This window comes from Dysidea avara, chromosome 5, assembly GCF_963678975.1.
Source record: "Dysidea avara chromosome 5, odDysAvar1.4, whole genome shotgun sequence".
Classification (NCBI taxonomy): Eukaryota; Metazoa; Porifera; class Demospongiae; order Dictyoceratida; family Dysideidae; genus Dysidea; species Dysidea avara.
This window is the reverse complement of record NC_089276.1, coordinates 41434277-41451315: the sequence shown is the minus strand read 5'-3', so window position 1 is coordinate 41451315 and position 17039 is coordinate 41434277. Positions and strand designations below refer to the sequence as shown.

The 17039-nt window shown below is 38.4% G+C and overlaps 1 protein-coding gene across 1 annotated transcript in view; it reads left to right on the top strand.

Moving 5' to 3' along the window:
- The window catches only part of LOC136255298 (protein sax-3-like), a 35060-nt gene that overhangs the window by 16915 nt on the left and 1106 nt on the right, over nucleotides 1–17039 (top strand). The window contains exon 5 of the mRNA XM_066048026.1: nucleotides 7777–8100. Coding sequence (XP_065904098.1) covers nucleotides 7777–8100 — 324 coding nt within the window. The remainder of the gene's footprint in view (nucleotides 1–7776; nucleotides 8101–17039) is intronic.

Genomic DNA, 17039 nt, shown 5'->3' with positions numbered 1-17039 from the left:
AGGTGATATTTTTGGCAGCGCACGTCACTTCGGGGGATTCCTACTTAAACAGTACTACCGTACTGTTTGATAAACGCCTGTATGCTATAATAAGTCAGAGTTGTAGTTCATAAAGAAAGAGATTAGACGGTTCTATTGTGAATGCAAGCATCGTTACTGTTCTGTGTACCAGGTAGCTTATACTGGTGTAATTGGCAGGATTCAGATATTTTGTAGAAGTATAATCTATCCATGGGACTAGCCAGAAGCGGTTGATGTTGGCAAATTGTAACCAGCAACTAAAACATTGTGGTACCATGGCATAATATTGAATTAACGATACCCCATAAGGTTGTGAGGTTGCACAATAGAGCTGCTGTTTTATTTTTTCATCTTCTAGAATGTCATAGTCACATGAGGATTGGCAGAATCATGCTCTCTGGCTCTGATCCTTCCCGATAAGTTCTTAGGAGAGGAATATGTGAGTGAGTGGGTTGTACATTTTGATAATGTATCCATGATCAATGGATGGGGTGACAACAAAAAAATTAAGTGGTTGAATGTTCAAGTGATTATAAAAGCACGTGCAATGCTCACGAGACTAATTTGACTAAAATTATCGATAACATATCAGCAAGCCATTGAAGTTCTTCAACAAATATTCGATCCCCCTGGAAATTGTGCAAAAGACTGTTAGAGAGTAGGAGAAGACATGCAGAAGAAAACTGGGCTGACCTTGGGGATGCACTACTGTTACTAGTTGACAAGGCCTACCAGGACCTTCACGAGGAAGTGCGAGATATGATAGCAGTGAACAAATATTTAGAACAACTGGTAGACCCACAGATTTTGCTGGCTGTTAGGCAACAACACCCAAGGACTGTAGTGGAAGCAGTATTGGCAGCCATTGAGCTAGGGACCTATTTTCCATGTAATGACCACAACGAGCATGTAACTCAGCCAGACAACCAGCTGAGAGCAACAATTGATCAACAATTAAGCAATGTAATCGGAACTCTTCTTTGTCACATTGAGTTGTTAGAAAGTGTTATTAAGCTGAGAAATGTTGTGGAAGAAGGTCATTACAATAGCAGAAAGCAAGTGACATGTCACCGGTGTGGTCAGGTTGGACATTATGCAAGGGAGTGTGCTAGTAAGCATGCAAGTCAGCATGAAAACAAACCAACAGAGAGTACAGAACAAGATGCTAGAGTTGTGAGCAGTGACATTAACACCATCACTATCAACTGTGTGTCTATTTACTCACTAAAAGTGTGCATAAAAGGAGTGTGGGTATCCTTTTTAATAGATGCAGAAACAGCTGTTTCTTTCGTTGATGGTAGAGTTTGGGATAGTATGAATAATACTGTGAAATTGAACCCCATGAGTATGCGCCTTGTGGGTGTAGATGGTGTACCTTTACAGGTACATAGATCTACCATAATAAGTTTATCTATATGTGGACTAACAATTGATCAAAATTTTATTGTGGTTTATGCATTAACATCCCAAGGGATCCTTGGAATGCATTTCCTACAGTCAAATCACTGTATTCTTAACCTAGCAGAAGAAACACTGTCTGCAGGTGGCCATAGCATACCACTGGATCCCAATCGTGTTGGCAAGCAGGTCCTGCATACACAGAGATAACTGCAGAAGAGACCTTCACCATTGTGCCTGTCAGTGAAATGGAGATAATGGGAAATGAGAATATGGATTGCACAAGTACATAGCTGGTAGAGGACCAAGTATTTAACAAACCTCCAATACTGGTTACAAGAGCAGTTGTGTTGCCACAGAAAAGTAGATTCCCAATTAGGGTGCTTAACTGACCTCAGAATCCATCACAGTTTACAAAGGCACTAGAATTACTACAGGAAAGTCTAATATAGAAGCCATCAATGTACTTACTGAGAGTTCAAGCTGCTCATCCCTGCAAAGTATGTCCGTATTGTAAAACAGCTGATGAAAGCTATACCAGCTAATTTGACTGAGCATTAACAGAGCCAAGTCCATGCACTTCTGGTACAATATGCACATATTTTTGCTAGCAACTCCAATAATATAGACCATACAGATATTCTTACTTACCGGATATAGACCATAGGTGTTCCTGTACGGCAGGGTATTCAGCGAGTTCCACAACCACAGAAGGAAGATGTTAAGAAGCTACTAGAAGAACTGAGGGAGAAAGCCATAATTTCACCATCAAAGAGCCCCTGGGCATCTCCAATTGCCCTGGTACCTAAGAAAGATGAGTCCATACATTTGTGCATAGATTATGGTGATGTCAATGATTTAACTCGGAAAGATGCGTACCTTATACCTAGGGTAGACAACACTTTTGATACATTAGCTGGGGTAAGGTGGTTCTCCACATTAGATTTGAAGAGCGGCTACTGGCAGGTGGAGGTGCATGAAGACAATAAAGGCAAGACTGCATTTTGCACTCATGAAGGACTGTATTAGTGTAACGTAATGCCATTTGGTTTATGTAATGCACCTGCCACCTTCCAGAGGGTGATGCACATGGTTTTGAAGGGACTTCTGTGGCAGAGCTGCTTAGTTTTTATCGATAATATAATCATTGTTTTTGAACAGCATCTCAGCAACTTGGTCCAGGTATTTGAACGCCTTGAGAATGCAGGGTTGAAACTTCAGCCACATAAGTGCCACCTGTTGCGATCCAAAGTACGCTTCCTTGGACATGTTGTGTCTACTCAGGGAGTATCTCCCGACCCTGAAAAGTCTGATAAAGTAAAGCAGTGGCCTACTCCAACTTCAAAGAAGGAAGTGTAACAGTTCTTGGGGCTAGCAAGCTACTACCGGCATTTTGTGAAGAATTTGTCATCCATAACGGCTCCACCACACAAGCTTACAGAAAAGTGTTCTGTGTTTCACTGGACTCCACATTTCCAAGAAGCCTTTGACAGCATAAAAACTCAGTTAGTTGTAGCTCCATTTCTTGCTTTACCGGACTGGTCAAAACCATACATACTGGACACTGACACTAGTGACACAGGAATAGGGGCCGTCCTGTCACAAGTCCACGATAATGCAGAGTGTGTGATTGTGTATACCAGAACATTGACAAAGTCAGAACAAAATTATTGTGTTACAAAGAAAGAATTGCTGGCTGTTATTGTGATTTTAGATCACTTTTCACCACATCTATTAGGGAAGCTTTTTACAGTTTGCATATATCATGGTGCTCTCACATGTATTCAATCTTTCAAGCAACCAGAAAGACAGATTGCTTGTTGGTTCCAAAAGTTACAGGAGTATCAGTTCACCATAGTCCATCGACTTGGTAGGCAACATAATACTGCTGTCTCTATGTCAAGAGTGTCATGCTGTTAGTGTGGAATTTTTCCTATTGAGAATCACTTACCAATAAATGTGGTGGCATTGCCAGAACTGTCCCTTAATGCACATACTACAAGTGAAATGCGCACATCACAACTGGACGATCTCATCATCCTTCAATGTAAGGAAAGGGGTTACTCTCTTCAAGTTTCTCAAGCAGATAACCTCCCACACCGACAACTTACTCAGTTATGGGACCAGCTTACTGTTAGAGAAAGTGTGCTCTACCACCTGTTTGTTGGACCAGATGATACTTCTAATCATCTTCAATTAGTTGTCCCATCCAAACTCTGTTTAGGTATGTTAGATGCATTATATGGAGGAGTTGAGGAGGTCACTTGGCAATGGTGGATCCAGGATGGCGCATTTGGGGCAAATACCTCTTCCCATTTTTGTAGAGGAGCCATGATTCTTTTGATTGAAATATTAAACCTTGTCAGGGCTAAAATTTATATATGTATATCTTAACAAAATATGCATATTATTGCATGTAAACTCATCTGAAACCAAAATCAAACTACCAAAGCAGCTGTCACCCACTACCTTCATACATACTAAACACCTCTAAAATTAATTATTGTGTTGCTGGTGTTTAAGACATTTATAGCATTTAAACAGCTTTGTAAGACTTCACAATCATCTGCAAAGGTCAAATTTTAATAATGACTATTTGGGTGAATTTGTGCCAATTCACCCAAATTGTTGTTATTAAAATTTTTATCATTAACCTACATACCATCACAGCCATTTTTTGGCCGCCACCTTAGATTTCACATCTTTTTTCACCAGATTAGATAAGATTAATGATATCAAACCCAAATACAGTTGAGCTATGAAAAGAATGTATCCATCTATTCAGCAACAGCCCAATTTGAACAATATTTCATATCAAAATGTTAGTGCAGCAGTTCATTTTCTGCTTTTAATTCAGTGCTAGCTTTGCTCATTGAAAAATCTCTGTTAAGATGAGTGGTAGCTACTGTAGCTATAAATTACTTTGTGGTTAACATCTGCATTTTCTGTATGGAGAAATATATGTAGTAAAACAATTTCTCTTCTTTAGTATTATTGTTACTTAAAAGTAAACCAGTTCTAGGTAATTGTGTTATTTAACACACATCTTCTGGAACTTCCCCAGCCCTATGAACATATTGTTTGGAACTTTTGGAAAAATAAAGATCCAATACAATGTTTAGTTTCTCAACATTTGCAAACAAAATTGGATCCAAAATTGGCATCAGATTGTTGTCCACATAATATTATTCCATAATATCTTGATATTACCAACAGCAGATCAGACTTGACTTATTACCTAATGCAAGGGTTTGGCAAGCTTAAGCCAGGTGATCGATGGAGAAAGTACAGGATAATTTTCATAAGGATTTAAAACATTTCTGATTTAAAAGCTGCTTCTCTTGACTGCCATACAGTAAACAACCTGGCAGAGAGTTGACAGTCTTTTTTGAGTGCTGCTGTTTTAACAGTATTTTGTCTCCAATTATTGAGCTAAACAAGGCTATTTTTGCTGTAATAGCGAGTTTGCCTCTGTGCCTAATTGTTTAGCAGAAAAAATAATTTGACTGCATCTTCATTCAAAATAATCCTTAGGGTCTAGCATCTCCTTTGCATTACCCAGCTTAATAGAAGTAGTATTTACTTATATTTCAAAAGGTGGTTGGTAATGCAGAGCTTGCTCATGGTGCCTAGAACAGATTTCCCATCATCCACAAATTGATTTTATTCAAGCAATCCATCTATCTTGAATGTGTGCTGGTAGCCAGCATTCACAATTAACACAAGTAAACAGAAAAATTAGTTTTAAATTGTAATTTGTAGGGTTAAATTATAACTCAGTAGAAAGAAAAAAGCAATGAAACAAGGGAGGTTGCCTACACATGTAACCATACTAGTGCAGATTTATTCCTTACTTTAGTCATGGTTATAGCTAAAGCTACCCTGAAACAACTAAAGTATTGCACTAGTATGGTTACATGTATAGGCAACCCCCCTTGTTTCATTACCTTTCTCTTTCTACTGTGGTCCCTACTCAAATTCAAAATCCCTATATTGCATATCGTATCAAAAGAAGGAACTGTCCAGCTATATTATAAATTATTGTCTGAAAAGTGAAGTATCCATTACGCTTCATTGTCAGCTATGTTCAGCTTGTTACACAGCAGTACAAATCAAGATTTGTTAGAAATGTGCCTCTGTAATTAAAACAGCCATTATGGAAAATATGGACAATTTCTGCTAGAGAAGCCACCATGTACTACCTCTGAATCAACACCTTGCACTGTCAGCAAAGATGAATGGGACGCAAAGGAGAAACACTGGTAAGTCCATGAAGAATGCATTGTATGTACAACCTTGAACAGTGAAAAAATCAAGCTGGTAGCCTTAGCCGTTATCGAGTTATGCTTGTCTGAAGGAGTCAGTCAGTCAGTCAGTCAGTCACTAGAAAATTGTTTAATAATGTTTTATAAAAATTCCATAGCAACTTGTTAAAAGGATTTAAAGTCAATATGAAGGCTATTTTAGGCTTAGTTTTACCTAACCAATGCTGCCTCGTCCTCATCAGGGAAAAGTGAGGTTGGTTTTTGATGTTTTTTCATGGGCCATGCCCAAACCTTTGTGGTCCATACTATACAGTACTATCGTACTGTATGATGATCCACAACAAAAAACATGGTGTTAATTGATTCAGAATATCAATGTAATTGTTCAAATTTTGGCTGCAATGCATTTCAGGAAAAGTACAGCTCTTTTATAATGGTCCATACAGTGTATGGTTATGATTATACTGAAAAATGCAAACAATTTACTATAAACATGTTCTTGCTACACACAAACATGTTCATTTATATGTTGTATGCATGTGGAGCTAAGAAGTGTACATGTGTAAGGTTTCCTTGATTCAAAGCTTTTCAAACGTGTTAATTATGGTGGTTTTACCATTTTAATTTTTATCCGCTCCACTCCTTAATCTTTATTAAACTATCATGTTGTTTAACAGATGGTCACACCCTTCTTTTACAGTTTGTATCAAGACATATGGTAGTGTGTCGTGCGGCCAAGAAAGCCGGCAACCACACTATGAGTATATTGATAGGAAGATAGAAAACAGCTTTTTCATGCATGTATAGCTCCATAGCCCCTTCTCCAAAGTACACCATTTTTGCATTATCCAGGTAGGGTACGCCGCACAGCAAATTTGATTGAATTAGCAACCGCCATTTGCGAGATATGGGCATTCAAATTTGTTTTATTTCTTTGTTTTTTTCTTCTTATGCCGTACGGGGGCTTTGATTTCTTTTCGCACACTTTGCAAAATTGCTATAAAATGCAAACATGTAACTCGATTGCCTCAATCTTTGGCACAAATCAAGAGTGTGTAATGGTGGATTCATGTACCAAGTGTGTTGTGAATCTGAGGAATATTCAAGGAGTTATGAACATTTATTCAGGTAACAAAAGATCAAACTTCTGTCACCGCTACGGGGTAAACCGAGTATAGAAAATTGGTGTGTAGATAGGCTGATCATCATAGCAGTGCCTTTTGATAGTTTGAATAGCAATAGAGTTACAGCGACAAAATTATAATGCAAAAACCAAGCAAGTGTAAAATCGCAGGATCAAGATACTCTAATAGAGCAGTCACCGTGGGGTTAAAAAGTGCAAAAAATGTCCAAAAAAAGCTTACCAGAGTTTGAACCAGGGACCTCCATACCTAACACCTGCATCCTTAACCACTGAACTACTGCTACCTTGGCTGACCATCTCACTTAATTTCTGCTTTATAAATGAAATTTCTAGTTGAAATCTGCTTATATTCAAATGTTTGTAATTTCATAGATCTACCAATAAAAGTGCTAGGTTGTTCTAGAACATTCTATGTATGTTCTATTAGAAGTCCTTAAAAAATGTGCACTTTATTAGAGTATTACAATTATATTATCAAATATTGAATTAAATCATGCAATGAAATACATTTATAAGTCTGTCTTCATTGTATCTACATAGCAAAGGAGAAATGTGAGTAAAAACAAACCTCAAAGTTAGCCATAGGCTGGTTTTGGGGCCTTATAAAGTACAAAAAGAAGCGAAATCCACACAACCGCCAAGCTGTGAAAAAGTAGTGTGGCTTTTAAAAGCCTGAGTGAAAAAAGTTGTGAAATCAAAGGTGGTGGCCAACAAATGGTTGCAATGATGTTAATGGTAAAATGTTTTAATAATGACTTTGTGCATTGTTAAAATTTATTAGCATTAACATCATTGCAGCCATTTCTTGGCTGCCACCTTTGATTTCACAACTTTTTTCACTCAGGCTTTTTAAGACTGCACCACTTTTTTTACTGCTTGGCTGTTTTTGTGTGGATTAGATAAAACAGCTACTGTATTGTGATGGCCATTATTTTTATATTCACACAGTATCACCAAACATTACTAGACCAGTAGAAGGACAAGAGTTTATTATCACTGAAGGAAATAATGGATCAATCACATGTACAGCCAGAGGTTATCCTCCACCAACAGTTGTATGGCAGAACAGGGATGGGAGTAGTCTAAGTAATATGAGACTAGTATCTGGTAGTGAAGTGATGTCATTTACTGGTGTTGGTAATGTGACTAGTGTAAGTGTAGAACTGATGGTGACAGGAGCTATGAGAGTAGACACTGGAATGTACACATGTTCAGCTAGTAATATTGTCAGTTATAATGTTACAGACATTACAGTGACAATCATCATACAATGTAAGTATTTCATTACACATACGTATCTACTTAACTGTCAAATAATGTATCATGTACAGTAACACTTTCATATCTTAGATCAAAGGAGCGACCTCGGGCTGCATTTCGTATGTAGCCCAGCTAGCCGGGCTACATACGAAATGTTAGCCAAGCTACAACTGGACAGTGATTATATAGACGTCGAGGCCAAAATCAATTGTGGGGATCAATTAATTCAGATGGAGATTGTTTTGTTATCCTCGCCATCCTACGAGTTAAAAAACATTGTGAAAACTAGCACTATAGTTTATTAATCGATTGTTTCCGGATGTTTTTGAATACGGACATGCCCCCATAGTGAAGCTATCACTCTGCACGGATTTACCACTCCACAAGCAAGCTTACGTGCCTAGGCCTTTAGTGAACTCCGTCCTTTTTCCATAAACAATTCAATAGCACTGATTAAAACAATAAATTCACGTAATCAAAATTCTCTGTGATATCTTTAGGATATGTCCGTTTATCATAACCGAACATAACCAGAACATTCTAGCTGCTAACCCATAATCGAGAATTTTAGGTATGCATATATAATACATCCAGTAGCTGCACTCGTATTGGCTTTGGTGATTGATCACCCTGTACAGGCTATCAGCCTAATAAGTGTTACATATTAGCTGTAACACGGGGCATTCAGGCTTTGCCTGATATGTATGCCCTCTGCCCTTGGGAATGCAGGCATACATATCAGGCAAAGCCCTCATGCCCGTGTTACAACTATTACGTATCTTTCAGCTTAGAACATCATGTTGATTGCTTGAATACAATCACATTCAAGCATGTTTATGTAGTAATTAATTTTGCTACTAAAATCATATTTGGCAACACAGATGTACATTTGTTTTACATTACCCAAGGTATGCTGAATTAAGAAACTTAAAATTAACACTGTCAGTTTGTTAATTTTGGATAGGTACTGCACAAATGTTCCACGCAAATAGCTGGAGAATAAACTATGAAGAGCATAAAGACAAGAAATGTTGTGGGTTGATAAACATGTACACTATACACAATTAAGTAACACAGTTCTCGTAATCATAATCATCTAGTAATTATTATCTAAACCAAAACAGCCAAGCTGTAAAAAAAGAGTGCAGCCCCCAAGGTGAAAAAAGATGTGAAATCCAAGGTGGCGGTCAAGAAATGGTTGTGATGGTAGGTTAATGGCAAAATTTTAATTACGACAATTCAGGTGAATTTGGTGCCAAGACCAAGCTGCACCAAATTCACCTGAATTGTCATTATTAAATTTTTTACGATTAACCTACCATTACAGCCATTTCTTGGCCACCACCTTGGATTTCACATCTTTTTTCACCATAGCCTTTTTGAGGGCCGCATTCTTTTTTTACAGCTTGGCTGTTTTGGATTAGATTTCACTTCTTTTTGTATTTGTATACCCCAAAGCCAGCCTATGCCTGGCTTTGGGACTTTTTTAACCTATCGTTTTTCTTTATCACAGGAAGAAGAAAAAGATGAAGAAGATTTTAAATACTTTAACTATTTCTAATTTTATCAGTAAATATACAAATTATATATATATACTAGTGAATTTAAAAATTGTTAATTTAGAAATGGAAGTAGGGATCAAGCGATAAAAACTACTGAAACAAGTGATTTGAATGATGGCAACTATTGCAACATAGCTTTGTGGGGAAATCCTTACATTGGCATCTCACCACATCACCATATATGTTCAATGCCAAAGTAGGGATTTCCCCACAAAGCTATGTTGTAATAGTTGCCATCATTCAAATCACTTGTTTCAGTAGTTTTTATCGCTTGATCCCTACTTCCATTTCTAAATTAACAATTTTTAAATTCACTAGTTTGTTAACTTTTTTTGGTATAGGTTATATAGCTATTATTGATCTTTGGCACTGACTGCTCTATTAGAGTATCTCGATCTTGCTGCTTGCTTTATGCAAGCTGCTCAATTACTAAATTGAAAGGCATGCAGGGTTTCTATCTCCTGTTTTCTATAATTAGTTACAGCTGGACCATTAATAATGGGCGTGGTCCACTGATCGTTAAGTACGAGCGCGCGCTCTGATTGATAAGGGCGTGGCAGTGTGTTCTTACTTCACTAGGCTGTTTGATCGCTTTGCAAGTGTTGCTATACAGGCATCTACTTGCCCTTACAGTACGGAATCCGTTATTAGTTTTGTGGCGTCCGAATATGGCTGCTCTAAGGAAAGTGTCGATACGAATTATTAATGCCTCCGTGACTGAAAAAGAAGAAGACGATCCGTAATTGAAGATAAAAGGAAAGGCAAAGCGCAGAAGGCAGACACTCGTCGGAACCCGAAAAGGCACATCCCAGCAGCGAGTTAAATATTGTGGCAAAGAATGGTGATCCTTCGCTGCTTCGTTTGGCCTGTAGCCTTGCAAATGTGGTTAGGCAGGCAGGCAGGCAGGCTGGCAGGCAGACGAAAATTTCTGTTTTAGCGATTTTTTAGAAATAAAATTCCAGCACTTTTCTAGTCGTTTCCTGATATATAACGCTAGAAATAAAGTTAGAAACTTGAAGACTCTTTAGTAAAAGGTTTATTTGCTGTGTGAGATATTTCTAGGATGATTTTTGAGGGATCGAAATTTGAGGCGTGCGCCAAATCCACCCGGATCCCTACTTATTTGATATATATATATATATATATATATATACAGTGGAACCTCTCTTATCCGGGCAGTCTGGTACATACTACTGTCCGTATCTCAGAAATGTCCATAACTAAGAATAACATGCTGTTATGCTAAAGTGGCTAATTTAAATACAAGTAATGTTGTTATTGCTATCAGTTAGTGCTATGCAGTTTAGTGGGCAGAGGAGGAAGTCACCACAGAATATTCATGGTTACTTCCCTGGGCTGTAAAAATGCATTATCACCTAACAACCAAGTAGTAGTTTTTAGTAGTAGAATAAACAAGCCACCAAACAGGTAAACAGCAACTTTTAGGCTCCCTCCTTGTGCTTTCATCTAAACCAAATTTCATTATGGTCAATAAACTACAAGCCACATGACCAATTTGGGCTGTCCGGACAATGGAGGTCCCCGGATAATAGAGGTCCGGATAAGGGAGGTTCCACTGTATATATAAAAAGAACTTTGCGTGGGAGTATCAAAGCAAAAAAAGTGTTCTATATTTGCTATAAAAGCCAAAGTGTTCTATATTGGGCAGTTATAGAACACTTTAATAGACCACAGTTCTATATCAGGTAGTTATAGAACTACCAGGTCTATTTTGTAGGCTGATAGCCTACTTTGAGTGAGTACTCATTCTGGCCAGTACAACCAATCAACCAAGCCAGTGTAGGCTGATAGCGTGACTGCGCTGGCTGACCAGTCAACCCAACCAGTACAAGCCAAACCACTGGATTTAATTTATAGACACACTTGAAGATTTCGATGATGGTTGCTTGTGGTCAGCAGCAGTGAATGTTCTTAGTACGTTTTGCTCACATAAATGGACGAGTCCTAGGAATATCACAGAAATATGCTTATTAAAGTACCACAATCAAAAACTTTAAGTATTGAGAAGACAGACTAGACTCACAAAACGACTAATGAAGGTGCAGCACAGTGCAACACAGGCGAAACACAGGTGCAATGCCTATTCTACCAATGATAACACTCCTCCGTGAGTTTCTAATTGTTTCATTTGTTTTGTGTGTACCTCAAGTTGATAGTTCTCTATACCAGATATAGCACTGCCTTTCGCTCATGCTATACGGGAAATATAGCACTCGGCTTTGCCTCGTGCTATATTTGTCAAATTTGGTGCGTAACACAAATTCACATGAATTGTCGTTATTAAAATTTTTACCATTAACCTACCATCACAGCCATTTCTTGGCCGCCACCTTGGATTTCACATCTTTTTTCACCATGGCTTTTTAGGGGCCGCACCTTTTCTTACAGCTTGGCTGTTTTGGATTAGATTTCACTTCTTTCTGTAATTGTATACCCCAAAGCCGGCCATAGGCCGGATTTGGGGCTTTTTTAACCTATCCGTATTCTTTACCACAGGAAGAATAAAAGACAAAGCAGATTTTTAATACTTCAACTGTTTTTGATTTTATCAGTAATTATACTATTTGTACTAGTAATAGCATGGGTAGCAGTGAAATTTGGGATAAATATCACGAGTGTTGTATTGGAAATGGAGATAAATTTCACGAGGCGAAGTCGAGTGAAATTTGCCATTTCCAATACAACACGAGTGGTATTTATCCCAAATTTCACTGCTACCCATGCTATTCCCAGTTAATACCATACTCGCTGCATATACGCATGCTGTGCATTAGCGTTGCTATATACGCAATTTGTCACTATGTACTAAACACGCGTCAACACTAATTGGCGCTACATTGTTAACATAAATTCTAGCCAATGAAATTGCAATTACAACTTTTTCACTGCTACCAGTGAAATACGGGATAAATTTCACTGCTACTATTGAGACTTTTGTATGGGCAGTGAAACAGGTATGGTATTAATATACATATATTTATTACATGTCTATTATTCCCTACTGGATGATTTGTTCACAGCTGAACTATCTACTAACGGACTTGAAATGTAGCTGAACTCTCTACAGGGTGATTTGCTTGTAGCTGAACTGTACACAGGATCTTCTCTAGAGGGTGAATTGCTTCTAGCTGGTCTCTTTACATGGTGATTTGTTTGTAGTTGAACTCTCTACAAGGTGACTTTTCTACTACAGGGTGGCTTGTATCTATAGCTGAAGTACTTACAGGATGATCTGTTTGTAGCTGAATTCTCTACAGGACGACCTGATCTCTCTATATAGGGTAACTTGTTTCTAGCTGAACTCTCTACAGAGTAGGTTCTTTGTAGCTGAACTCTCTACAAGGTGACTTCTTCTAGCTGATCTCTCTATAGGGTGACCTGATCTCTCTTCAGGGTGACTTTTATCTTGCTCAACTCTCTACAGGGTGGTTTGTATAGCTGAATTCTCTACAGGGTGATTTGCTTGTATCAAAACTATCTACAGGATTATTTTTTTATATCTGAACTTTCTACAGAGTGATGTGTTTGTAGCCGAACTCTCTACAGGGTGATCTAATCTCTCTACAGGGGGTGATTTGTTTGTAGCTGATATCTCTACAGGTAGGTTTGTTTGTAAGTGAACTCTCTACAAGCTAGGTGATTTGTTTCTAGCTGATCTCTCTCCAGGGTAATTTGTTTGTAGCTGAACTCTCTGTAAGGTGATTTGTTTGTAGCTGATCTCTCTGCAGGTTGATTTGTTTTAGCTGAACTCTCTACAGGGTGATTTGCTTGTAGCTGAACTCCTTACATTGTGTCTAGTTTCTAGCTGATGTCTCTACAGGGTGATTTTTTGTAGCTGAACTTTCTACAGGGTGATTTATTTCTAGGTGATCTCTCTACAAGTTGATTTGTTTGTTGCTGATCGCTCTAAAGGTTGATTTGTTTGTAGCTGAACTCTCTGCAAAGTGTTTTGTTTGTAGCTGAACTTTCTATAAGGTGATTTGTTTGTAGCTATCTTTCTGCAGGTTGATTTGTTTTAGCTGAACTCTCTACAGGGTGATTTGCTTGTAGCTGAACTCCTTACATTGTGTCTAGTTTCTAGCTGATGTCTCTACAGGGTGATTTTTTGTAGCTGAACTTTCTACAGGGTGATTTATTTCTAGCTGATCTCTCTACAAGTTGATTTGTTTGTTGCTGATTGCTCTAAAGGTTGATTTGTTTGTAGCTGAACTCTCTGCAAAGTGTTTTGTTTGTAGCTGAACTCTCTATAAGGTGATTTGTTTGTAGCTGATCTCTCTGCAGGCTGATTTGTTTTAGCTGAACTCTCTACAGGGTGATTTGCTTGTAACTGAACTCCTTACATTGTGTCTAGTTTCTAGCTGATGTCTCTACAGGGTGATTTTTTGTAGCTGAACTTTCTACAGTGTGATTTATTTCTAACTGATCTCTCTACAAGTTGATTTGTTTGTTGCTGATCTCTCTACAGGGTAATTTGTTTGTATCTGAACTCTCTCCACAGTGACATGTGTAGCTGAATTCACTAGAGAGTGACTTAATTGTAGCTGAACTCTCTACTGGGTGCATGACTTGTTATAGCTGAACTCTCTTCAGTGTGACTTGTAATGTTCTGAATCTCTACAGTGATATATTTGTAGCTTAACTCTCCACAGGGTGACTTGCTTACAGTTGAACTGTCTATAAGAGTAACTGTTTGCGGCTGGACTCCCTACAGAATAACTCGCAATGTAATAGAACACTATAATGGAGTAAGCTGAATGCTCTATTAAGGTGACTGTTCTATTAGAGTATCTCGATCTCGCATTTGGCACATGGAGTTGGCTTTCGAATCATAACTCAGTGGTTTGTAATCCGATTCTTCTATACTACTGCAAGGACTTTCTATGAAGATTATTCCAGCTATACACCGATTTTCAGCTCATTGTTCTAAGCGGTTTGCCTAGTAGGCGTAAAAACGAATGCATTTTTATTCATAAAAATCGATCACGTAATTGTAACACAGGTTGGGTTTTGTGTCATCTCCATGGTCTTTATCTCAATTCCTTTCAAACCACCGAAAGGCACTCCTACGATGGTTACTCCATCATCATAGCAATTTTCAACTCATTCCATGAAGCGGTTTAATCTGTAGGTGTGACAACAAATCGATCTTGTTTTACACGAATAATCGGTCATAACTCCTGAATCATTCATCGGATTTGCATCACATTTGATGTTAGGATTCACCTTTGGACTCCCTTTCTGTGTACCAAGTTTCAAGGCGATCGGAGTACGTGTTTGCTTTTTATAGCAATTTTTGCAAGTGTGGAAAAGACGAAGAAGAAAAAAAATGAAGAAAAAAAATCGAAACTTTGGCAGCTTGTATCTCAGAAATGGCTAGAGCGATGTCCTTCACATTTGGAATGTAGACTCCCCTGGCTGGCCGGCAACTCTGTAGTAAATTTGGTTCCAGTCGGACAAGGGATCACCGAGATACAAAGGTGTGACAATGAAGTTTTCTTTCTTCCTGTCAATATACTCACGGTGTGGTGCGCCGGCTTCTTGGGCCGCACGACACACTATCGTGTGTCTTGATATATAATACATATATTTATTACATATCAATTATTCCCTATGGCTAACAGCTGGACTCTCTACGTGATGGTTTGTTTGTAGTTGAACTCTCTATAAAGTAACTTCTTCTAGCTGATTTCTCTACAGGGTTTACTTGTTTGTAGTTGAACTCTCTACAGGTGTTTTGTTTGCAGCTGAACTCTCTACAAGGTAACTTCTTCTAGCTGAACTTTCTAAAGGGCGATTTGTTTGTAGCTGAACTCTTTACAGGGTGATTTGTTTGCAGCTGACCTCTCTACGAGGTAACTTCTTCTAGCTGATCTCTCTACAGAGTAATTTGTTTGCAACTGAACTCTCTACATGATGCTTTCCGTGTAGCTCAACTCTCTACAAGGTAACATCTTCTAGCTGATCTCTCTACAGGGTAATTTGTTTGTAGCTGATCTCTCTACATGGTGTCTTGTTTGTAGCTGAACTCTCTACAGGCAGCGGAACTTTCTACATGGTGGTTTCTTTGTAGCTGAACTCTCTACAAGTGGCCTCTTCTAGTTGATCTCTCTACAGGGTGATTTGTTACTAGCTGAACTCTCTACATTTGATTTATTTGCAGCTGAACTCTCTACATTGTGGTTTCTTTGTAGCTGAACTCTCTACAAGGTAACTTCATCTTGCTGATCTCTCTACAGTGTGATTTGTTTCTAGCTAAACTTTCTACAGGTGATTTGTTTGCAGCTGATTCCTCTACATGGTGGTTTCTTTGTAGCTGAACTCTCTACAAGGTAACTTCTTCTAGCTGATCTCTCTTCAGGGTGATTTGTTTCTAGCTGAACTCTCTGCAGGTGATTTGTTTGCAGCTTAACTCTCTACATTGTGGTTTCTTTGTAGCTGAACTCTCTACAAGGTAACTTCTTCTAGCTGATCTCTCTACAGGGTGACTTGCTTGTAGCTGAACTGTCTACAATATTAACTGGTTTATTCTGGACTCCCTACAGCATAGCTTGCAATGCAATAGAAATCTATAATAGAGTAAGTCATAAACTAGCTGAATTCTCTATTAGGGTGACTGTCCTATTAGAGTATCTTGGTCTTGCATTTGCTACATGGAGTTGGCTTTCGAATCGTAACTCAGTAGTTTGTAATCCAATTGTTTTGTACTACTGCAAGGACTTTCTACGGTGACTATTCCAGCTATATACCAAAATAACTGCTCACAGCAGTTTGCCTGGTAGGCGTGAAAATTATTGGTATTTTTATTCACCAATCTTGATCACGCAATTGTTACAGACCTTCGGTTTCCTGTCATATCTCCATGATCTTTATTTCGATTGCTTTCAAACCACAAAACGGCACTCCTACAATGGTTGATCTATCCAAAAAACGATTTTCAACTCATTTCATGAAGCGGTTTACCCTGTAGGCATGACAACAAATCGATCTTGTTTTACATGAATAATTGGTCATAAATCCTTAACCGTTCATCAGATTTGCACCAACTTTGATACTATAATTAGTCTTTGGACTGCCTTTCTGTGTGCCAAAATTCAAGGCAGTTGGAGTACGTGTTTGCGTTTTATAGCAGTTTTTGCAAGTTTGCAAAATCAAGAAGAAAAAAACGAAGAAGAAAAAAAAATTGGGTGCTTGTAACACGAAATGGTTGGAGCGATTTCCTTCAAATTTGGAATATCAACTCTCCTATCTGGCGGGCAACTCTGCAGCAAATTCGGTTCCAATCCGATAAGGTATCACCGAGATACAAAGGTGTGAAAATGATGTTTTCTTTCTTCCTGTCAATATACCCACGGTGTGGCATGCCGGCTT